Source organism: Cebus imitator, unplaced genomic scaffold (assembly GCF_001604975.1).
Source record: "Cebus imitator isolate Cc_AM_T3 unplaced genomic scaffold, Cebus_imitator-1.0 Scaffold199, whole genome shotgun sequence".
NCBI classification, from domain to species: domain Eukaryota; kingdom Metazoa; phylum Chordata; class Mammalia; order Primates; family Cebidae; genus Cebus; species Cebus imitator.
Genome location: NW_016107514.1, coordinates 80,331 through 103,643, shown reverse-complemented (window position 1 = coordinate 103,643; position 23,313 = coordinate 80,331). Strand labels below are relative to the sequence as shown.

Below are 23,313 nucleotides of genomic sequence, written 5' to 3'. Positions count from 1 at the left end.
CTGGGATTACAGGCGCATACCACCATGCCCAGCTAATTTTTGCATTTTTAGTAGAGACAGGGTTGCACCATGTTGGTCAGGCTGGTCTCGAACTCCTGACCTCAGGTGACTCATGCGCCTTGGCCACCTAAAGTGCGGGGGTTACAGGCATGAGTCACTACACCTAGCCCATTGCCTGTATCTAAAAACATTTAAAGTATCGCTAATTTTGTCCACCTTTACGATTTATTTAAAAACTAATACCAACTTCAGTTTTATAAATTTTTAAATAAAATCTTTTCCAACTCATCTCTGCTGACGTGGTTGGTATTTTGCCATCTGACACTGTTGGTTACAGTGGAGGCCCACACTACTTATGAATGTCATGGTATGAGGGTGGACATCCTGAGGATGAAAATACTCAGCAGTGCATGCCAGTCAATCTGTAAGGAATAAGCAAGGTGTCTCAATGACTCGGAGGACCCGAAAGATGAAAGGGGAGGAAGAGAAGTGAGCATTACCTTTAAATACGGGATGCTCTCAGCAATCTTGTTCTGTGCCTTCAGGATGAAGCCATAATGAACTTTAGCAAAGCCATCATTAGGTGCCACACTCAGCACCTAAACTCAAAGAAAACACAGACATAACTCAAAGAAAACCCAGGTGATTGCTTAAAAAATTCTACAAATGACTGTCAAGACCAATTTTAATTAGCTCTGTTGTACTTGGATTGGATTATGATGTCATAGCTGAAAACACCATAGTGCTTTGTCTCATGGCAGTATCATTAAGCTTAAATGGCTCCATTTCCCCTCAACTCAATATGCTTTTCACATTCACACAATGGCTCTTCAAGAATGAAGAAATAAATGAAAAGTAATAACCATAAAAGCATCACTTTAACAATGCAAATCAGCAAAGTATCTCTGAATTGATATGACTTCAATATTTTTTAGTGATCAAGGGAAAATGGCTTTAAATTTGCTATACTTGAAGACAATTCTGAATGGTTATTAGACATCACTTCATATACAAGCTTTATGCACTGCCTTAATTAAGAGGAAATTTACATTTGCATTTGTAATATATCACAATGCATTCATTCAACAGAAAACTTCTTGAGTGCCCAGATCATTTTAAGCCCTGAAGAGAAAATGGTAAGCAAATCCAATATTCTGTGATAAAACCCAGGTAAATATTTCATATAAAACACATCATTGTTTATTATTATTATATGTATTCATTATGATTTAAAGACAAATTATGCAAAGCACCTCTAAATTAAATATTAATAGTGAGAAACCAGAACAACAACATCCAACTTGTGAAGCTACTTAGACAAAATAATTTATGGAACAAAAGAGGATGAAGAAGGTTTGATTTGGGTGCAGACAAGGAAAGATGCATCTCCCATCTCTTCTCTCCATTCTTGAGCCTGAATAGAAAAAGGGAAGTCAGCCACAGCGGGGCTACAATGGGTTACACAGAAGGAACAAGTGTGCACAGAGGGGACACCAGGCCCTCGGAGGGCCCACACAACACACACTGCAGATGCTTTAGCATTTTCAGCTTGCATCTGGTCCTGCGCCTCATGGATTAGCAAATCTGGCCAACACTACCTTCAAAATACATTCAGAAACACACCATGCATCACTTCCTTCACCATTCCACCCTGACCCAAGAGAGGTGTCTCATCATCTCTCTCTATGTTCTCACGGGAGCCTGCTTACTGCAGATCTTCGGCACCCCTGGCCCTGCCCCTGTGTAGTCCACTCTCCGCTTGCTAAATCCTAGGTCAGCTCTCAACCCTCCTCTATTGCACTGCACTCAGAATGACTGCAAGACAGAGTTCCTGGAACTACCACCAAGGCCTCCCTTGGCTGGGCCTCTCCAGTTCTCTGGCCTCCTCTCGTGCCCCTGCCGCTGCCCCTCCCAGCCAAGCCTCTGAGGCACGTTGGACCCCTCGCTGCTCCACAGCAAGCCAAAGATACCCCTGCCTCAGGGCCTTTGCACCCACAGTACTCCTCTGGTACAAACTCTTCCACCAGACATCCCCACAGCAAACTCCTTTTACTCCCTCACTACTAAAATAGAGCCCCTCCATCCCTAGTCACTGTCCAACTTCTTTACCTTGACTCACTTTTCTTCATAGCACTTATCACTTCTGACCTAGCATATTTTTATTGCCCCCACTAAGATGCAAGCTCTACAGGGATTTTGTCTGTTTTGCTCATTGCATAGCCCCACTCCCTGCTATGCATTTCATAGCATTCAGGTGCCCGACTAAATGCTTGAAAGAGCACATGCTGCACTTTCCTCCCTAACTAGATCTCTGAAAGCCCAGACTAGCCCACTGTCCCCAGGCTAGACATTGAGCAGGAGCTCAATAAATACCTCCGGAATTGAGCTAAATTGGCGCAGATGATGATTCTGCCAGCACAACCATGAAGGGATTCTTATAATTATTACAGCTATACAGATGCCATTTCTGCCCACTGCAGGCACACAGCCATTATCTCAAGTAATTAACAAATTTATTGATTTACTAGACATCTTAGAATACACAGAACTCTTCCAGGCCCTGGGCACAGAAAGATAAATAAGATACACTCTTTTCTCAGGGGGCTCTCACTCAAGTGAGGGAGACAGATTCAGAAGTAGACTGATTCCGAAGGCAATGCAAGATGGTAAGGGTAGCTATAGTTAGGCATGAAGCATGTGGTGGGTATACAGGAGGGGCACCTGGCTCACTCTAGGGTGAGTGTCAGTAGGGCCAAGGTTTGAAAGGTTTTAGGGATAAACAGGAGTTCACCAGGAAAAGGAAGTGTGGGACGGTGGAGGAGAAGGCATTCAAACGATAGCAGAACGTGAGTAAAAAGGGATAGCGGGCCAGGAAGAAACAAAGAGAATGTTGTTAAATTAAAAACAAAAGTGATAGGAGAAGGGACTGGAGAAAAGGCAGAGGTCAAACTAAATCACCAAGGCTCCCGTTTAGTATCAAGTGCAAGGTAACCTCCTGGGGAGTAGGCAGAAATTACATACCCTTCTACTTGTATCTGTCTCTCAAACAGTGTGAAGCAAGCTCTGTGGCTTTCCTGTGATCTGCACAGTGGACAGCCACGTGTCCCGTTCAGTACAAACCCTCTCAGGAGGCGAGAATGGGGGCTCAGGCCCCGGGAGAGCTGACAGTGCTGCCCTCCCTGCTTGCTGCTTTGTACTTAGGTACCGCTCACTGCAACTGACATGCGGATGTGTAATGGGCGTGCAGGTTGCATTATCTAGTCGTAATCAACAAGCCCTCGGAAAATGACAAGTGGTTTTATGAGATTTCTAAAAAACACAGATTGAGGCTACAGTTGCCCTTTGAACAACATGGGCTTGAACTGCATGGATTATCTTCTGCCTCTGCTGCCACTGAGACATGACCAACTCCTCCTCATCCTCCTCCTTTTCCTCAGCCTACTTAACGTGAAAACAGTGAGGATGTAAACTTTAATCATCCACTTCCACCTAATAAATGGCAAATATATTTTCTCTTCCTTATGATTTTTAAAGTTGCTTTTTTATTTTTATAGGCACGTAGTAGGTGTGTATATTTATGGGGTACACGAGATGTTTTGACACAGACAGGCTAAGCATACTGATTACATCATGGAAGATGGGGTGTCCATCCCCTCAAGCATGTATCCTTTGTGTTACAAATAATCCAATTATTTTAGTTACCTTATGGTTTTTAAAATAACATGTTCTTTTCTCTAGCTTACTTCATTGTAAGAATATAGCAAATACTACATACACAAAATATGTGTTAATTGACTGTTTATGTTACCCGTGTGGCTTCTGGTCAATGTAGACTGTTAGTAAAGTTTTTGGGGATTCAGAAAGCACACATGGATTTTCATCTGCACGGGCGGTCACCATCCCTAACACCGGTGTTGTTCAAGGGTCAACTGTAATATTAGATTCTCTCTTTCTCTCGCTGTATAAAACACACATATCCATACACAAACACAAATCACAGACAAAAACAGCCACAACCTCATACAGCTGACATTTCTATCCCCAGTACAAACTCTTTGCATGATACATTCTTGGGATTTAAAAAAGTTATATAATCGTAAATAGCACCGCACATTGATATTATTTACATATTAGTTTTTCGGCAAGAGTTAAAAGATTTTCTGGCAGTTAAATAGAATTTTTAAAGTATTTTAAATACTTGACAACATCTTAATTGCTTTGGGGTGTGTACCTTTTGTAAGGCACATATATATTGGTGCATATATATATATATATATATATATATATATATAAAATATTATGTGGGTACATGCATGCACACATATATACCTGTAAGTACATCAATACATCGCAGGCATTTTCTTGAACATTTTAGTCTGGAAGGGCCTCCATCAAGCATGTGTGAAGTCCACTGCTGCAGGAAATGAGAACTACGGAAGGTTTAAAGCCAAGGGAGATGATCAGTGTTGTGTTTTAATGTTGGTGAAGGTCGAGGGAGACCAAGCCAGGGCAGGATAAACCTGTCCCCACTCAGGCAAGAGATGACGGGTGCTTGGGTTACAAAGGGAAGGGATTTGAAGGTTAATCAGAAGTTAAAATGAACAGACATTAACACGAACAGAGATTTGTGATTCGGTACAAGATTATTAACTTCACGAGGGCACATTCTGCTTGCATTTCATGAACTACTGATCTCTAGCTACTGTGTGTGTGTGTGTGTGTGTGTGTGTGTGTGTGTCTTAATAGATGTAGTGTTGACTGATTGAGCGGGCATAGGTGAGTGGTGGCGACTGAGTCAGGAGTGGCGTGAAACTCCCCACTCTGATGCCTGCGCAGCTGCGAGTGTTGCCAACTTGCAGGAGAATCCCAGGAGAGGACACAAAAAGCCACAGACTGGAGCAGTGGATGTCACACCATTTTAAACCCAGTTTTTTCCTGTTGAAACTAACGGCAGCAAAAAGCTGGAAAAATATAAATTTCAGTAATTTTTATAAACACAAAAATAAAAATTAACATGGAGAAAAATATAAAATTACAATATCTGTCTTCCAAAAATGATCTTTAACATTAGCTCATCAGGAAAAACTCTGGTTAATGAGAGACTCCATTAGACATAGCTTATGAACTGAAAAGTGAGAGGAGTGGAAAGAAGGCAACCCCACACATAGTGTCAGTTTACTAATGCTGCTTTTAAAAAGAAATGCACTCAATTGCATCATGCGGTTTTATTTTAGACTTTCTGCCTCCTATTATGAATATTCAGGTGACATTATGATGTAAAATGTAAAAACAACAGCAGGTAAATTTTATTTTTTGGCATGAAGTAAAATGTTTCACATATCTGAGATTTAGCTTCAGGTAAAGGGATGAATATCCTGATGGAAGGGTTTTAAAAGGTGAGGAAGGACAAATCCACAGTGGGTTAGAGAAGCCAGTATGCTGTCAGATCCTGCCCTAACCTCAAATGTGCTTGCAGCCAGTCAACACTCTAGAGTGTTTTTTAGGTGGAAAGAAAGAAGGAGAAAGGGGGGGGCAGGAAGGTAGGAAGTAAGAGAGGGAGGGGTAGAGGGACAGAAGAAAGAAAACAGGGAAGAATTCTACAAGGAAAGAAGGGAATGAGGGGGAAGGGAGGGAGGAAGAGGAAAAGGGAAGAAGGAAAGAACCAAGGAAGGAAAGAAGGGAGGGAGGAAGGGAGGGGAGCGAGGGAGAGAAGGAAGGAAGGGAGGGAGGGAGGAAGGAATTCTATAGTTCCACTTTTTGTGGCCTCTGACAGTGACAAAATAATGTATGTATTTGTTATAGCTTCACAATTCTTACATTCACAAGATCCCGAATCACTGAGGTATATAATGCTTCTCTTAACCGTACTTTGTAAGAGAAGACATTGAGTGTTATGTGCTGGCCATTAACAAATACAATGTTCCATATGGAATTAATTTATGACTTGGAATCGGTCTTTAGTAAACGGCACACGTTGTCAACATGAAAGGTTCAATCCACCCTGTGTAGCTATTAGTGATGTTATAAAAAGCAAAGGTCTTACTTCTGCTCTCTCAGAAAATATAAAAATTATGAGAAAGGTAAAAAGACAACTGCTCCCAAATTCAATGATTTTCATTACACGACGACAGCAATACACAGAGGAAAGTACCGCTTTGAGAATAGACCCAGTCCCTGCCAGAGTATGAAATTACTGTTCTTGACAGCATTTAAAAACTACTTTAAAAGGAGCTGAGTGAGATGACTTGTGCCTGTAATCTCAGCTCTTTGGGAGGTCTGAGGCAGGAGGATCACTTTTGGCCAGGAATTTGAGTCTAGCCTGGGTAACACAGGGAGACCTCCATCATCACTAAATAATTTTTTAAAATTTAGCTAGGCATGGTGGCATGTGCCTGTAGTCTGAGCTACCTGAGAGGCTAAAGCAGGATTGCCTGCGTCCAGGATGTTGATGCTGTGATTTACGATCATGTCATACACTCCAGCCTGGGCAACAGAGTGAAACTGCACATCAAAACAAAACAAAACAAAAAACAAAAAAACCCAAAACAAAAAACAAAAACAAAACTGTAGCAGGAATAACTGACTATCACTAAGTGGTGGCTTCTTGATGTAGACTTCACCAGCTTGAAAACCACTAATCAAAGAGCCTAAATTAAAGAATCACAAGTAAACATGTTCATCTTTCTTTTAGAGGCATTCACTTTCTCCATCTTCAAAGTTCACTGGGCATCCTGTTTATACTGTACCAAATGAATTCCTCCATTGCCTAAAGGAATCACATTCCTCTAGATTTTACAGATACTTGTGTCTTAGAGGTTATCTATCAATATCTGCTATAAAGTACGAATCCTTTGAAAGGCATCCTTGCCAGAGGATTTGAAGAGTCAATGCCCTGCTGAAAAGTGAGTAATTTATGTCACATGCTTGAAAGGCCCCTGTTCTATAGCCTCTCTCTAGACCATAGTTCCGGAAAAAAAAAAGAGTGTATGAGTGTGTGTGTGTGTGTGTGTGTATGTGTGTTACATTCATAGGAAGTTAAATTCGTCTTCCTGTCACAAGGAACAATTTTAGAAAGGTTATTTATGGAAAGATAAATATGAAGTTTTAAAAGCATCACAATTACAAGTTGAAGATTTTAGTGTACTAAATGTTAACTAAGATTTAAAAATCTTCAGATCTAGGAAAAAAGCAACTGTTAAAACAAAGTTTAGTATATGTTCAATATAATAATACATGCTTTTCAACTTAATTCAAAATAAAAAGAGGCTTGGTCTAATAAATGTAATTTGCAAATAGCCTTAGAACTTAATTTGACGTAGTTAATACAGGATTGATGCTCACCTCTTCGTAAACCTTCTTTGCGTTATCATTATCTCCTATCAAGAGGTATCCCACGCCAAGGTCATTTTTTAAAGACGTATCATTGGGAAATAGATGAACTAATCTCTGTAGGGTAAGCAGGGAACCTCTCATATGACCTGAATTTGTGGGAATTAAAAAAAAAAACAATAGAAATAGAAACAGATTATGTACACTTTTGTACGTAAGTCGTGAGAGACTATGCTCCAGAGCATGAAAACCAGCTTAAATCTGACTTACCTATTAGTGGCTTACTAAGTACCTAGCAGGATTTCCTAATGTAGTTGCAATGGTATTAATAATGACCATGAGTAGATACTGAAAATGGCACTGATTATAAACATTTCAAAGACATTCTTATTTTTTAAAATTCAGCAATATTTACCATTGTATGTTAAATTCCATCTCAAGAAAAACTTGGTTACCAATTCCTCGTTAAAAAAGTTTTGCTGAAATATTTTTGGTTTATTAACTTTAAAATTATGAATAGAGGGTAAGCAGTAAAAAGTCTAACTAATTTCAAGATCTAGCCCCCTATATGAAATGTGAAAGGCACAAAAGTACACAGGACGGTACCTAACTGCTGACACATTTCCAATGACAGGTGTGCTCATCTCTAGGTAATGACCTAGCCACGGAGCAAATGATACATCAACCAGTATTAGGGCGCCCTCTTGTGGACAACAGTATACTTTGCACCCATAAATCATGAAAAACCCAGCTTCAATTGATCTGTACAAAAGAACATGTGCAAAAAGAGGAATAGCACACATTAAACAAACCATGAATTATCTAAGGGGCTTCGTTGCCCACAATCTAGGAGAGTGGCAGGAGCGTCAGTATGTTAAACTGACAGCTGTTTATTCCACTGCCAAACCATCTGCCATAAAGCATCACCGACTGATCCCACAGCCTGTGCCCCACTACCGGCCAATCGTAGTCCAATTAGAACTCCAGTCATTTCCTCGCTAACAAATCTGAGCTTCCTTTTCAATACCTTCCTTTCTGCCTACCTGCCCACTTAGGCTCACATTTTCTTCTAGAATTCTCCTATTATCCACAAAGAAAGCATGGACACAAACCCCCCCTGCAGCCATCTGCTCCCTGTCCCTTCCACTCTGCATCCGGGAACCCTGTTGTGACCAACTTCATCACCTTGTCATTTTCACTAAAGTCCTCTGTCTGCAGTTGCCTCAGAGCCTCTTCAAGTGCACTTGCCTCATTCTCAAGGACGTTCTAAGAGGGCTATATTCAAATGCTGATGCGTTGCTGGGGAAGAGGCAGTCACCTTCCCACTGCGGCGGAGGACAGGGTGATGCCAGAGAGGCAGTCAGAGCAAGATTTCAGAGGATGCCAAAAAAGTTCATGATTTAGATGTGAAGGCGAGTTTAATGCATCCCTTTAAAAATTGATAATATAAAGCATTCATGATGGAGAAAATGTTAACACTTTAGTGACAGAATCACTAAACAGTATGAAGCAGAGCCACAGTGGAGACTGAGGCAAGAGGAAAACTCAGTAACGCTGATTCTTTTTTTTTTGAGTTGGAGTCTTGCTCCATTGCCCAGGCTGGAGTGGAGTGGTGCAAGCTCAGCTCACTGCAACCTCTGCCTCTTAGTTTCAAGCAATTCTCCTGCCTGAGCCTCCTGAGTAGCTGGGATTACAGGCACCCAACACCGCATCTGGCTAATTTTTGTAGTTTTAGTAGAGACCGTGTTTCACCATGTTGGCCAGGCTGGTCTTGAACTCATGACCTCAGGTGATCTGCTCACCTCGGCCTCCCAAAGTGCTGGGATTACAGGCGTGAGCCACCACGCCCGCCAGTATCATTGATCTCTGTCCAGGGCGAGTGCCCGCATTGCCTCTCTAGAGTCCTGGCCCTGCCTTTTCTGTGCTGAATTTGTGCTGCATGTTTTTCTTCTGCTGCACTGGTCCCTATGAATATTAGTCTAACAATTTCTTACCATTTTTAATCATCACATGGGCTCTAGCCCTAATTTGTTCATCTGCAAAAGTGATACAACTCCTCTTCATTCTAATCCTCAGCAAACAGATAGGAGGGTCACTGGGCCTTAACTCTACTATAGGAGCCTCCCCTAAGTGACATAAATAATCTGTCCATGTAACTACCTGGCCAGCTGAGCACCTGCCTTGGCAGTGACTTGGGGCTTAGCTCCTTCCCTCCACATTGACTGATGATCTGCTATGGGGAGAGAATCATAAGCCTGCTTAACGTGAAGTTAGCTGACAGCTAGTCTTACTTGCCTTTGGCAGTGGGAACCTGAGTCAGTGGAGGATGATACATGATGTTCTATATTAGGTATGCTACTTTTAGCATCTAGCTGATATAATTTTTCCCCAAATGATAATCTTTAGATTGTAGCCCCCTAAATCTAATGAGATATGATATGACGTTCTTTTGAAAGAATCTGCAAATTTACTTCATGATTTTTTCTAGCATTTTCCTTGATATAGGGTCAAATCTTACAAGCAAATTTTTTATAGTACCAGAAACACCTATTATTCATTTATAAAAATTTTCCACTGATAAGTTCAACCTCCATAATCATTTTGCTATTGTTAAGAGAGAACAAGAATTTGGTATCACATGAAGAGCTTTTTATTCCAGACCTGTTCATCTGTTGGCTATGATTCCTTAGGCAAATTATGCAAGCGATCAGTATGCTATTCACCTCACCTTTAAAATTGGCAGAAAGGGAGAGAAGAGAGCTAACAGAGATTTGTTCATGAACTTTAAGGAAAGAAAGCATCTCCATAAGATAGAGCTGTAAGAGGAAGAAGCAAGTGTTAACGTGGAAGCTGCAACAGGTTTCTAGAAGATGTAGCTAAGATCACTGATGAAGGTGGCTGCACCAAACAGCAGATTTTCTATGTAGACAAAGTAACTGTCTGTTGGAAGAAGATGCCATCTAGGACTTCCATTGCAAGAGAGGAAAAGTCATGCCTGCTTTCAAAGCTTTGAAGGATACACCTACTGTCTTGTTAGGAGCTAATGCAGCTGGAGACTTTAAGTTGAAGACCGTGCTCACTTACCATTTTGAAAAACTGGGCCCTTAAAAATTATGCTAAATCTACTCTGCTAATGCTCTACAGAAAACAAAATCTGGATGATAGGATATCTGTTTAATGCATGGTTTGCTGAATATTTTAAGCGCACTGTTGAGTCCTAAAAAAAAAAAGAAAGAAAAAGATTCCTTTCAAAGTATTACTGCTCATTGATAAGCACCTGGTCACCAAGAACTCTGATGGAGATGTATGAGGAGGTGAATGTTGTTCTCATGAATGCTAATGCAACGTCCATTCTGCAGTTCACGGATCAAGAAGCAATTTAGACTTTTAAGTTCTGTTATTTAAGAAATACGTTTTATTTAAATGTCAAAATATAAAAACTAACAGAAGTTTGGGAGGAAATTGATTCCAACCCTCTTTAATGACTTTGAGGGGTTCAAGGCTTCAGTGGAGGAAGTAACTGCAGATGTGGAAATAGCAAGACACCTAGCATGAGCAGTGGAGCCTGAAGATGTGACTGAGTTGCCGCACTCTCATGATCAAGCTTTAATCAATGGGGAGTTGCTCCTTACAGATGAGCAAAGTGGTTTCTTGAGATGGAATCTACTCCTGCTGAAGATGCTGTGAACATTGTTGAAATGGCAACAAAAGATTTAGAATATTCTGTAAATTGTTGATAAAGCAGTGGCAGGGTTTGAGAGAATTGACTCTAATTTTGAGAAAAGTTCTGTGAGCAAAATACTGTCAAACAGCATTCAAGCTACATATAAATCTTTCCTGAAAGGAAGAATCAACCAACACAGCAAACTTCATTATTGTCTTATTAAGAAATTGCCTCAGTCACCCCAACCTTCGGCAACCAACACCCTGATCAGTCACCGGCTGTCAACATTGAGGCAAGACCTTCATTAGCAAAAAGATTACAACTCACTAAGGCTCAGATTATATTAGCATTTTTGATCAATGAAGTATTTTTAAATTAGGGTTGGGACATCGTTTTTTAAGACATAATATTATTGCACACTTAAGACACTACAACATAGCATAAACACAACTTTTAGATACCCTGGGAAACTAAAACATTTGTGTAACTCTCTTTATTCTGGTGGTCTGGAACCAAACCCGCAGCATCCTTGAGGCATGGCCTGTATTACGGTTAGGATTGCAATTTCAGTTTTAGAGATCGTGAACCTAGGACACAAATACATGACTCAAAATCAGTTATAAAACTCAGGTTTTCTCACATGTAATTCAGCTAAGAGAAGAATACAGTCTTCGGATTCTTCAAGATAAAAAGTATGTCACTTCCTAGTGAATTACCTTTTATTGCATCTTACCTAGAAATTGTTGCCTGTCTGAGCGACGCTTCAGACTCAGCTTCAGCAGGTCTTCAGGGACATCAGGTAGGCTGGCCACCTCTTGGTACGTCTCAATGGCTGCGCGTAGCACCTCATTGCTTCTCCTCCTTTCAGCCAAATCGTCCTCACACTAGAAGTAGTCCCCAGATTGAACAAATGTCCCATGAATAGCTGTGTTTGTAATATTCATAAAAAGTTAACTTTTGGACATGCTTTAAAAGAAATGTAAGACATGTTAGCCTTTTCTCCTTATCAAGAGGTAAAAAGACTAACAGAAGACAGAAAATCAACACACTATTTTAATAATACAAAGAAAAGTTTGTTACTAAAGACAAGAAGGAATGTCATAAAAGCAGGACTAATGCATGCTGGGCTGATGGAGATGTACATCCTAATATGCACTGACATTATACAGGCAGGTCTCCAGTCCAAGCTCCTGTTCTTTCATTAATTTATTCGTGTATGCATTCATTCATTTAACAACTGTTTTCTGGGAGAGAGGCACCCTTCTACAAATGTGGCAGACAAATTGAACAAAACAGACAAAGCCCTTTTTGATTTCTACTTTGCATCCACTTTTGAAAGGTGGCAAATATAATAAACAAAGGTACTGTGTGTCTAACAGCCATAAGTGCAATGGATAAAAACAAAGCAGGCTTAGGAGAGCTGGGTGGGATGGTAAGAAGTTGCTCATTTAATCAGGATGATGAGGATGGCCTGAAAGAAGAGAGGGAGCAAGTTATGAAGATACCCTGGGCAGTAGCCTTCCAGGCAGGGAAAAGAGCAAGAACAATGCAATGGCTTGGAGGCAGGAGATCGAGGAAAGGTGGTGCCATGGAAAGGACGAAAGGGAAGACCAACAAGGGCTATTAGGCAATGCAGGGCCTGGCAAGCTACTGACAGTTCTAGTACACAAAGTGAGACGGAAAGACAGTGGGGCTTCTGAAACGATCTGATGTATGTGTTGAAGGGACCGTGGTGGCAGCCGTATGGAGAACAGACTGGGAAGCTGGGAGAGTAGAATACTCCAGCAGGAATCCGGGTGTGGGATGATTATGGCTGGGACTAAGGTAGCAGTAATGGAAGTGGTAACAAGTGGTTGGACTACAGATATGTTTTGAAGGTCAGAGCCAACAGATTTGCTGATGTTCTAAATGTACAGTGTGAGACAAGAAACCAAGGGGAGCAAGGTTTCGGCTTCAGTGATTACTGGATAAACTGTTATTCCTTGAGAATGAGAAGACAGGGCAGAAGCAGGTTTGGGGCAGTATGGAATCAGGAGTTTCATTTTAGACACATTAAACCTAAAATGCGTATAAGTTATCCAAATGGAGCTATTGACCAGGAAGGGGCATATATGAGTCTGGAGTTCAGGAGGAAGGTTAGAGTAAGAAACATAAGTATGGGAATCATCAGGGATGAAGATGGTATGCAAAGCTAGGAAGCTAGAAGTAGTCGAGAGTGTAGACAGAGAACAGAAGCGGCTCAGGAACTGAATCCTAGGGAACTCCAATGTTTCAAGGTCAGTAGAGATCAGGATAACAAGGGAAGACCAGCAAAAAGGAGGGAGCATGGGAGTACGGGAGGTTCAAGAGAACAGGGGATGGAAGGAGGTGGAGATAACTCTTTCAAGGAATTTCACAGAAAGGAGAGCAGAAAAGTCGGCCAGCCGGCAGAGGGCAACGTGCAGACACGGGGAGTTCTTTAAGGATTGGAAATAGTACGGCATGTTTCCAAGGAGATGCAAAAGACTGTAGGGAGGGAAAATCTGATGATGCAGAAGGAGACACAAAAATTAGAGGGATGTCCTTCAGCAGGTGAGAGAGGAACAGGGACCAAATAGTCCATCTGTGCTAACAGGAGGGAAGGCAGAGCATATGGGCACAGGTAGAGGATGGCTGTTAGCAAAGCAGCATCATCATGTGGAAATTCTCTGGATACTTCCATTTTCTTAGTGAAATAAGAATCAACATTCTTAGCTGGAAACAGAATGGGGAGTAAAATACTGGAGGCAGGAAGAGAGAGGAGATGTAAGAGGCTACAATCTGAAGACTATCACTTAAGGAAAAATTTTTCTAGCTAACACTAAAAGTAGCACACATTTTTTTTTTCTCAGAATATTTAAACATGTTTATGTTGTTACAGTGTGTGCTGTAGTTAACATACAGATGTCTGCAGAACCAAAATAAAGTATCACTCTACAATTTGAGGGCATGGTAAGAAAATTACCCATCCTTCCCATATTCCGAAGGAAAAAAAAAACAAATAACAAACAAAAAAATCCTAAGAATTAGCACAAATTGACAAAATAAGACAACTATGTTTTTTTTCCCACAAAATAACACATCAATGATATTACTTGATAATATGAACTGATTAGGACACGTTTCCCAAAGCGAAGAGGGCTAGAATTAAAGCAGTAGTGATAGAAGTGGACAGATTTATGAGAAAGGAAACTTGGTAGGATAAAAATCTCTAGATTAGAAAAGGCAGTTCACCCTTGCTAAATGGATATATGCTCCAGACCATTCACTATCTTTGAAAGTCTGTAGATGGTCTCCAGAATAGACTTATCCACCAGGAGAGAAAGTCCAGTGTCAATGACCCACACTGATCATGATGCCGACATGGCCATAGGCATCAGCTCCTTGTGAGTTTTGTTATATTGAGTTAACTCCCCAGAATATGACTGTTGATAGATGACTTTGCGGAAATACAGAGTTCTAGACCTGAGACTCCTTTGAAACCATCCTAAGTTGAAGTTATGATGGGGGTGGTGTGGGGATCGTAAGTTGAAGTTACACCCCACTGTAAGTTGAAACACTGTAAAGTCAAAAATGCATTAAATATACATAACCTACTGAACATCATAGCTTAACATAGCCTACATTATATGTGCTCAGAAAACTTCATCAGCCTACATGTATGCAAAATTACCTAGCACAAAGCCTATTTTATAATAAAATGTCGACTATCTCATGTAATTTATTGGATACTATACTGAAGTACGGTTTCTTCTGAATGTGTATCACTTTCACACCATTATAAAGTTGAAAAATTGTTAAGAAAAAACATTGTAAAATGTAAACCATCTGTGGTTCACTCTCTTCATTTTGAACCTACAAAGTGCTCAAAAAGATCCTGGATCTGGAGGTCTCTGCAGCATCAGTGGGAGACAAATGCCTACCAAGGTAATCCTTCTTTATTGAGACTGGAATAAATATCTTTAAATTCAATCTGAAAAGTGAGAGAGATGGTACAATCTGTATGCCTTGTCCCCTCTCTGGTGCCCCAAGGTCCTTTGTTTTAATGAAACATTAACATTTACAACTTGCAGAATTGGAAAAATATCACTACTAAAATGGTACATAATTCTTTATAATCTCTTGAATAAAACTGATAGGCACTTGCATTGAAAAGTCTAGAGATTGATTTTTATCAGTTTAGCATCTGTAGATAAAACAAGCTGAGCTGAAACTGAATATTTGTTACAGGACGTTAATATTGAAAAGCCTTTTGTTGACTCTAGCTAATTCACCCAACCAGGCTTTCTATGAGGTGTATCATTTTCTGCCTCAAAGGCATTAATGGTTAGTGAAAGGTAATAAAGAGAATTGAGTTTACATTTTAAGATTTTGTGTCCAATGTTCAAGGAACTTGACCAAAATTGATTTTTGGTGATATGAAGAATAAGACAGTATCAGTGCTACTTTAGAAATAATAGATACTATAGTTTACAGGTGACTTAAGGTTGCTAAAATTTAAAAATTTGTTGGAATATTCCAAAGTAACTGTTTAATCTACTAACAAAAAATAAAGAAGTCATAATTTATTTCTCCTTATAAAACCCATCTTCTGTTGAATTTTTATTTTTAAAACTACTATGAATTTGAAGTACCTTTAATTACTCAATTAAAATTTAATTTACCATGCCTAAATTTTTCTGTATGCCACATTAATATTAATAGCAATAACACATTGGAGCATAATAGCTTAGAGATAAAAGATACTGACTGAAGCCTAAATCTCAAATTTCTACTGTGAAATATGGATATACAGTCATCCTCAGTTATATACAGGAGATTAGTTTTAAGACCACAGCCACCACTGCCCCACTACAATACCACAGTCTGCAGATGCTCAGGTTCCTGATATAAAATGGTATAGTATTTGCATATTGCCTCTGCATATCCTCCTGATTAATTTAAATCATTGCTAGATTACTTATTATATCTAATATAAGGTAACCTGTATGTAAATGGATGTTATAGTGTATCATTTTTATTGGCATTTTTATTGTTGCATTGCTATTTTTTATTTTTTTCCAAATATTTTCAATCTGTGGTGAATTTTATCCACGGATATGAAACATGAGGACTGGGGGGCTGACTATAAACACAGCAATCACATTGTTTCAAGAGCACTTCATCTATTTAGACTTTGGTACTCACATTAGTATTACATATAAGAAAAGCTTCTAAAGTATAAAACATTTTTGCCAAAATTAAATTAGCATTTGTTTAAATCATTTCTCCCTCTAGTTAATATGCTTCTCTTAATGAAATGACTTAATACCAATCAGAAAAAAACACTACTTATTTGAATAGGCATGATCTTTTGGTAACAAACACACTCTCTCACTTAATAGCAATATGATTTGGCAATTTTAGAGAATTACTGATCAAATTATACAAGTCAAACAGTTGCTATATGCTAAAGTTGGTCTGTACCAAGGACAAGAGGAACTTATCTGCATCAATTTTTCACAAATTTAATTAAAATCAAATTAGTAAAAATTATATTAATTACTTTTTAATGGGGATGTAAGAAGACACTGAGCATCTGGATCTCAAGTCGTCACCACCTTTAGTTCAGAACAAACTTCACTTGTTTTCTCTACAGCTGAGCTACTTCCTGTGTGTGTCCTGCACAAATGTCTGCATGGACCTTCTCCAGAGGGGTGCTGTCAGCTTCACCTCTGTCTGGAAAATTTCTGCACTCCCAGCCTACCATTTCCCAGCAGGGTTGGCGATCTGGACCTCTAGGCAGGGCTACTGGAGCTTCACTGCCTGGCACACTTTGATATCCTGCCCTGGCTCTTCCTCCAATTTCCAGGCTCTGGGAATCCAGTGGTCTACTTGACATGTCCAACTGAATGTCTAAGAGAATGTATTGCAAGCTTAATAAGACCAATAGCAAACTCCAGAACTCTTGACTTCTGCATCACTCCTGAGTTGCTCTTCCTGGTCAGTAACCGGCATTATCCTTTCCTCAGCTGGCTAAACCAAAAACTCAGGGGTCAGCCTTGAGTCCTCTTCCTCTGACACTTTTACATCTAATCCATCCTCAAGTTCTTTCAGCTCCACCACCTGCCCACTTCCCTCATCTCCATGGCCATGACCACAGTCTGAGCCACCAGCATCTCTTGGTATACTTGCAATAGCCTTCTATTCTTCTCCCATCTACTTTTGCCCCCATAATCCATTTTCCACTCAGCAACCAAAGCAAGCTTGACAAAAAACAACCAGACTGTCATGCCCATGCATAAAACCCTCCCACGGCTTCCCAGCACATGTAGAATAAAAACTGCAAGGCCCTAGCCTCCTTGATTCTCCTTTTCCTTCCCCCAGCATGGCCTTCTTTCTCTCCTCAGGCTATCCTAAGATTGGTTTCCTGCCTCAAAGCCTTTGACTTGCTGCTCCCTCTTGCCTGGACAGCTCCTTCTATTAATATAACCTCCTCACATCTCAGCCACATGTTGCCTCCCTAGAGAGTCCTTTTCTGCCCACCTTGTCTAAAGTGCTGTCTGCCCCATCACTTTCAACCATGTTACTTGCAGTCAAAAAAATCTTAATAGGTATGCCCTTTATTCCATTACCTTTTCTTCTTTTCTTCACAGCATGTCTTATCAGGTAAGATGATCTAACGTATTTATTCTTAATACTTTATAACGTTCTTTAAGTATGTATTTATTTATAAAGACTTTCAGGGCTTGGCTCAAATGTCACCTCCTTGATGAGAACTTTCCCTGCCACCCTTCACACCTCGTCAACCCTCTCGCACATCTACTGGCTCTTCCTTGCTTTCTTGTTCCTCTCCATAGCACTTGGCTCTAGTAAGCATATACATTGGACTTATTTGTCTTATGCATTGTCTTTCCCTTTGCAATGGAAACCCCATAAGCTCAGGGGTTTTTAAAATACGTTCTGTTGATGGCTGGATCTCTACTGCCTGGTACATAGTGGGCTCTCACTAAATATTCTTTAAGTAATTAAAAAAAAAAACTTCCACTAGAATCCACAGGAGCATTCATTGTATTGTATTGTAATTATTTTTAAATTTTCTGTGTATATGATGTTTTGAAATCTTAAAAAACCTCTCTGGCTAGAAAGAGATTTCCCTGAGCTAGACAATTCTGACATGACCAGTGCTCAGCCAGGAGCATGCAAACTAACCAATCCAGAGCCATGTCTCCTGTATTTTAATCATCTCAGGGCCAGGTAACACCCCTGTAGGCAAAAGGTGGCTGAAATTATTCAAACCAGCCAGTCCAAAACTATTCACCCTACCATACCTTGCCTTTACCATAGAAACCTCAATAAAGGCTGTGGCCAATCCTTCCCCTTGCTCTTGCCTGCCATGCCCTGATCACCTTGAGTCCTTCCCATGTAGCCCTGTGTGGCATGCTGGGTGGGTCTCCTGTCTCTAGGACTTGTGAGCATAATAAGCTTTGCTTTTCCCCAATCCTGTCCTGTGAGACCTCTTGTAGCGGCATTTGACCAACCATCTCATGAAAGAATACAAAACAGACATTCCTAGGGCGTAAAACACTGATACACAGTAGGTTTATGCAGTTATAGGTGAACAGGCACGTTTCATGAAAGAAGTTGGAAACTAGAGAGTGCTGGACAAGAAACACGATGGTGGGAGATGAGGATAAAAGTAGCTGCTAAAAAATGAGTCTGGTGAAAGAAACTATGGAGGAAAAAAGTATGTTCCATTTTATATTTTAGAAAGGTATTTCCTAAGCTTACTTGCAACGTCCAGTTTTAAAACTGAGTCTGAAAGCTCTAAGGAGCCTCAAATGAACACTGTATAGTGGAATTAGATGAAATGGGACATGAGGGGATGGTAAATCAATGACAAAAGTGTTACTCTTTATTTTCTTTTCAAAACCAGAGAGAAGGCATACGAAGGGGGAGCAGAAAAAAAAATTTACTAAATTCAGCAGCATGCAATAGCGATAATTAATTGTGTTTCTGCTCGGGTTTATGCATATACATGAGAAACTGATTCTGTGTAGAAATTAGAAAGGTAAAAGAGCAAATGCAAATAGTAAGGAGTAAAAAATCTAATTACACAGAACGCATCAACATCAAAAAAGTGTCCTAAGGAGAAGAATCTCAGAATACCTGTGCCTTCCCATATCTTGCCCGTGGACTCTGAGGGTATTTGCGTACTAGTTCTTTAAATGCATTCACTGCTTCCTCAATTTTTCCCTGTTAGACAAAATTACATAAAGTAAATTAAAATGCATAATCAATCAATATTTTTATTTAATATTCAGCAAGTGATTTTGTCAGAATTTCCTAGATTCATTCCCGAGTATATAGTTTTATTTAAGATTTTACTAGTTTAAGGCAAACAGAAAACTAGTAATGAGTATATATTTACTCAGTTTTTAAAAAGACAGGCACCTGGCCAGGAGGGTGGCTCATGCCTGTAATCCCAGCACTTTGAGAGGCTGAGGTGGGTGGATCACCTGAGGTCAGGAGTTCAATACCAGCTTGGTCAACATGGCAAAACCTCATCTCTACTAAAAATACAAAAATTAGCTGGGTGTGGTGGCATGTGCCTGTAGTCCCAGCTACTTGGGAGGCTAAGGCAGGAGAATCACTTGAACCTGGAAGGTGGAGGTTGCAGTGAGCCGAGATCATGCCACTGCACTCCAGCACAGGTGACAGAGTGAGACTCTGTCTCAAAAAAACAAATAAAGACAGACACCTGATAAATGATGCAACATGTGATTTTGCTAAAGAAATTGAATTTTCCTTCAATATACGTACACTTTCTACCTGTGTTCTCAAGGAATATTGTATTAGTCTGTTTTCACACTGCTGTAAAACATACCAGAGACTGGATAATTTATAAAGGAAAGAGGTTTAATTGAACCACAATTAAAGGCTGGGGAAACCTGAGGAAGCTTACAATCATGGCTGAAGGCAAAGGGAAAACAAGGACCTTCCTCACATGGTGACCAGAGAAAGAAGAGTGAGAAGTGAAGGGGGAAGAGACCCTTATAAAACCATCAGATCTCATCTGTGTAAGTGAGAACTCGCTCACTATAATGAGGACAGCATGAAGGAAACTGCTCCCATGATCCAGTCACCTCCTACCAGGTCTCTCCTTAGGCACATGGGAATTATGGGGATTATAATTTGAGATGAGATTTGGCTGGGGACACAGCCAAACCAAACTTCCACCCCAATCCCTCCAAAATTTCATATCCTCACATTTCAAAACACAATGATATCTTTTCAACAGTTCCCCAAAGGTTTAATTAATTCCAGCATTAACCCAAAGTCCAAGACCAAAGTCTCATCTGAGACAAGGCACGTCCCTTCTACTTAGAAGCCTGCAAAATCAAAAGCAAATTAGTTACTTCTAAGATACAATGGAGGTACAGGCATTGAATAAATGCTGTCATTCAAAATGGGAGAAATTGGTCAAAACAAAGGGGCTATAGGCCCCATGCAAGTCTGAAATCCAGTGTGGCAGTCATTAAGTTTTAAAGATCTGAAATCATCTTCTTTGACTCCATGTCTCACATCCAGGTCACGCTGATACAAGTGGTGGGCTCCCATGGTCTTGGGTAGCTCCACCCCTGTGGCTTTGCAGGGTATGGTCTCCTCCCAGCTGCTTTCATGAACTGCTATTGAGTGTCTGTGGCTTTTCCAGGCACATGATACAAGCTGGTGGATCTACCATTCTGCGGTCTGGAGGATGGGGGCCCTTTTTCTCACAGTTCCACTAGGTAGTGCCCCAGTGGGGACTCTATGTGGAGACTCCCAGCCCCACATTTCCCTTCTATACTGCCCTAGCAGAGGTCCTCCATGAGGGCTGCACCTGTGCCACAAACTTCTGCTTGGACATCCAGGCAATCCCATACATCCTCTGAAATCTAGGCAGAGGTTCCCAAACCTCAATTCTTGACTTCTGTATACCCACAGGCCCAGTATCAAAATCTATTTTAGTCTTCTATGGCCTCTGTAACAAACTACCACAAACTTTGTGGCTTAAAACAAGAGAACTTTGTTCTCTCACAGTTCTGCAGAACAGATTATCCAAATTAGTTTCTCTGGGCTGAAATCAAGATGGTAGCAGGGCTGTGTTCTCTCCAGAGGCTCCACAGGAATATTTTTTCTTGTCTCTTGCCAGTATTTCTTGATTTGTCGACGGATCACTCCAATGTCCAATTCTGTTTTCATACTGCCATCTCCTCTATGTGTGCTGCTTTTTATTTTGTCTGCATCAAATTTCTCTCTGTCCCTCTCTTATGAGGAAACATGATTGCATTTAAGGCCAACTGGGTAATCCAGGATAAATCTCTCTATATCTCAAAGTTCTTAATCATATCTGCAAAGATCCATTTCCAAAAACATAACATTTAAAGGTTCCAGAAACATATCTTTTGGGGTCCATTTTCAGACCAGTATGCAACTCATGCAATTTAAATTGCAAATGTCAAAGCTATTTCAATGAAAATTGTGCCAAATGTACTCTTATCAGACTTAAAACATTAGAATAACAATGTTCATAACAAATTTGATAAGATGTGATGTTCCTGCTTGACACTGTCAAGGCTATTAAAATAATGGGCTATTTTGGCTCTCTCTGCGGCATCCTTTGAATCCCTGCAAGACAGAGGCTCTGTGACTTTCCTGAGGGGTCATAAATTTTGCCTTTACTTCAACTGGCTGGCCAAACATGTTTACTTTTAATCTGAAAGAATTTCCTTTCCCTAGGTTCTTATATAGCTCCTAACACTATTGTTCAATTCTTATTTAAAAACTCAATTGCAAGACATACGGTTTAAAGAATTGCCTGAAAATGATCTGTTCAACATAGCTGATAATTATGTCCTAGGACCAAGACACTTCATGGGATAGACATGCATGTGGGCCATGCTGTGTTGGCATGAGGCCAATGGGCTGTGCTGAAGGACAATAAGATATATTCCTGCAGCTGCACAGAATAATCCACTGAGATGATGTCAGGGGAAAAATAGGAAGTTTTGCACCCATCAGTGTGCCTTTTATGAAGATCTACAGCCAAATGTTTATTTCTGGACTTGGAGCAGAGCAGCTCTTCTGATGAACTATGTTAATCTTATCTTCTGATTCTGTTTTCCATGTTTTCCCTCGAGGAAGTCTTGATTTCAATCTTCGCAAGGTTTAGGGCCTGTGGTGTGAACTTTCAGGTGTTTGGTTACATTTTCTTTACTCTCTCCCCGCCTTTTTAAAAATTACTTACAATGCTGTAATAATAAATGATTCCAACAAAATAGCAAATATATCTCAGTATATCATTTCAAAACCTTTTTCCAGAGGTGGGGAAGCATTTTAAACAATAAATATATGTATTTTTTTAAATAGAGGATTGGAATATAATCTGATCTATACTTTTCTGAGGGGGATAAAAAGTGAACACATGTTTTCATGTAACATAGTCCTTGAACCTGAGTCATGAAATGAGGCTGCACTCTCTCTGCGTCAGGTGTGTGTTAGTTGGCCTCGGCTGGTCCAGTGCACGAAGGTGCATCCTCTGAAAATACTAGCCATAAAAACAACCCTAAAAGACTGAATTATGCTGATAAGTCAGTCAATCACAGCTCCCTGTTGTTTCAGAAGCAAGAATTGCATATGTGGCTACTTCTTCCTCTTTTATTTCCCTGGTATAAATTCAAGGTACTCCTTGAGAAAAATAGAACTTCTCCAAAGGAGCAACACTGCCGAATACCCCATAACTGATCCCTTCTTTACCATTCATATAATTACATTAAAATCCTTCTCTAAAGCTGTTCATATGTTTTTTACATGGAAAGTCACCTGTGCAATAGGCACTCCCATTTTTACATATGGCATTTAGTATAGAGAAAATGCCAAAGGAGGTGACAGAAAAAGATTATTGCTTCATTACTATTAAGAAATACAAACTAACCACAAACAGTAGATGGCTTCACTTTAAAGTTAAATAAGACAGTTAAATTTCTTGTTTACTATCAGAAAGTAGGAATCATTCCACATGGTTAGATTTAAGGGAAGTGAACAATGACTTTGCTGCAATATTCTTTGGAGTTACTATATTTTTATTGGCTGTTGAATTGGGTGAGCCGAGCCTTGCCTAATGCCAGTTCTAAGAGTCTTTACGCTTGTTGTTACACTTTCAATAAACATGCAGACATACATTCTTGTCCCATTTTAGTTCCTAACGAATGTTTCTATTGTTGTTTGCTTACAGTCCACTTGTTCTTTTTTTTTTTTTTTGACGGAGTTTCGCTCTTGTT

General features: G+C 40.1%; 1 protein-coding gene across 1 annotated transcript in view; it reads right to left on the bottom strand.

The window, feature by feature from the left end:
* The window catches only part of LOC108317225 (aspartyl/asparaginyl beta-hydroxylase), a 157,542-nt gene that overhangs the window by 54,922 nt on the left and 79,307 nt on the right, over positions 1-23,313 (bottom strand). The window contains exons 14-17 of the mRNA XM_037745387.1: positions 19,160-19,246; positions 11,727-11,877; positions 7,342-7,478; positions 501-599 (exon numbers count right to left, since the gene is read on the bottom strand). Of these exons, the coding sequence (XP_037601315.1) occupies positions 501-599; positions 7,342-7,478; positions 11,727-11,877; positions 19,160-19,246 (474 nt within the window). The remainder of the gene's footprint in view (positions 1-500; positions 600-7,341; positions 7,479-11,726; positions 11,878-19,159; positions 19,247-23,313) is intronic.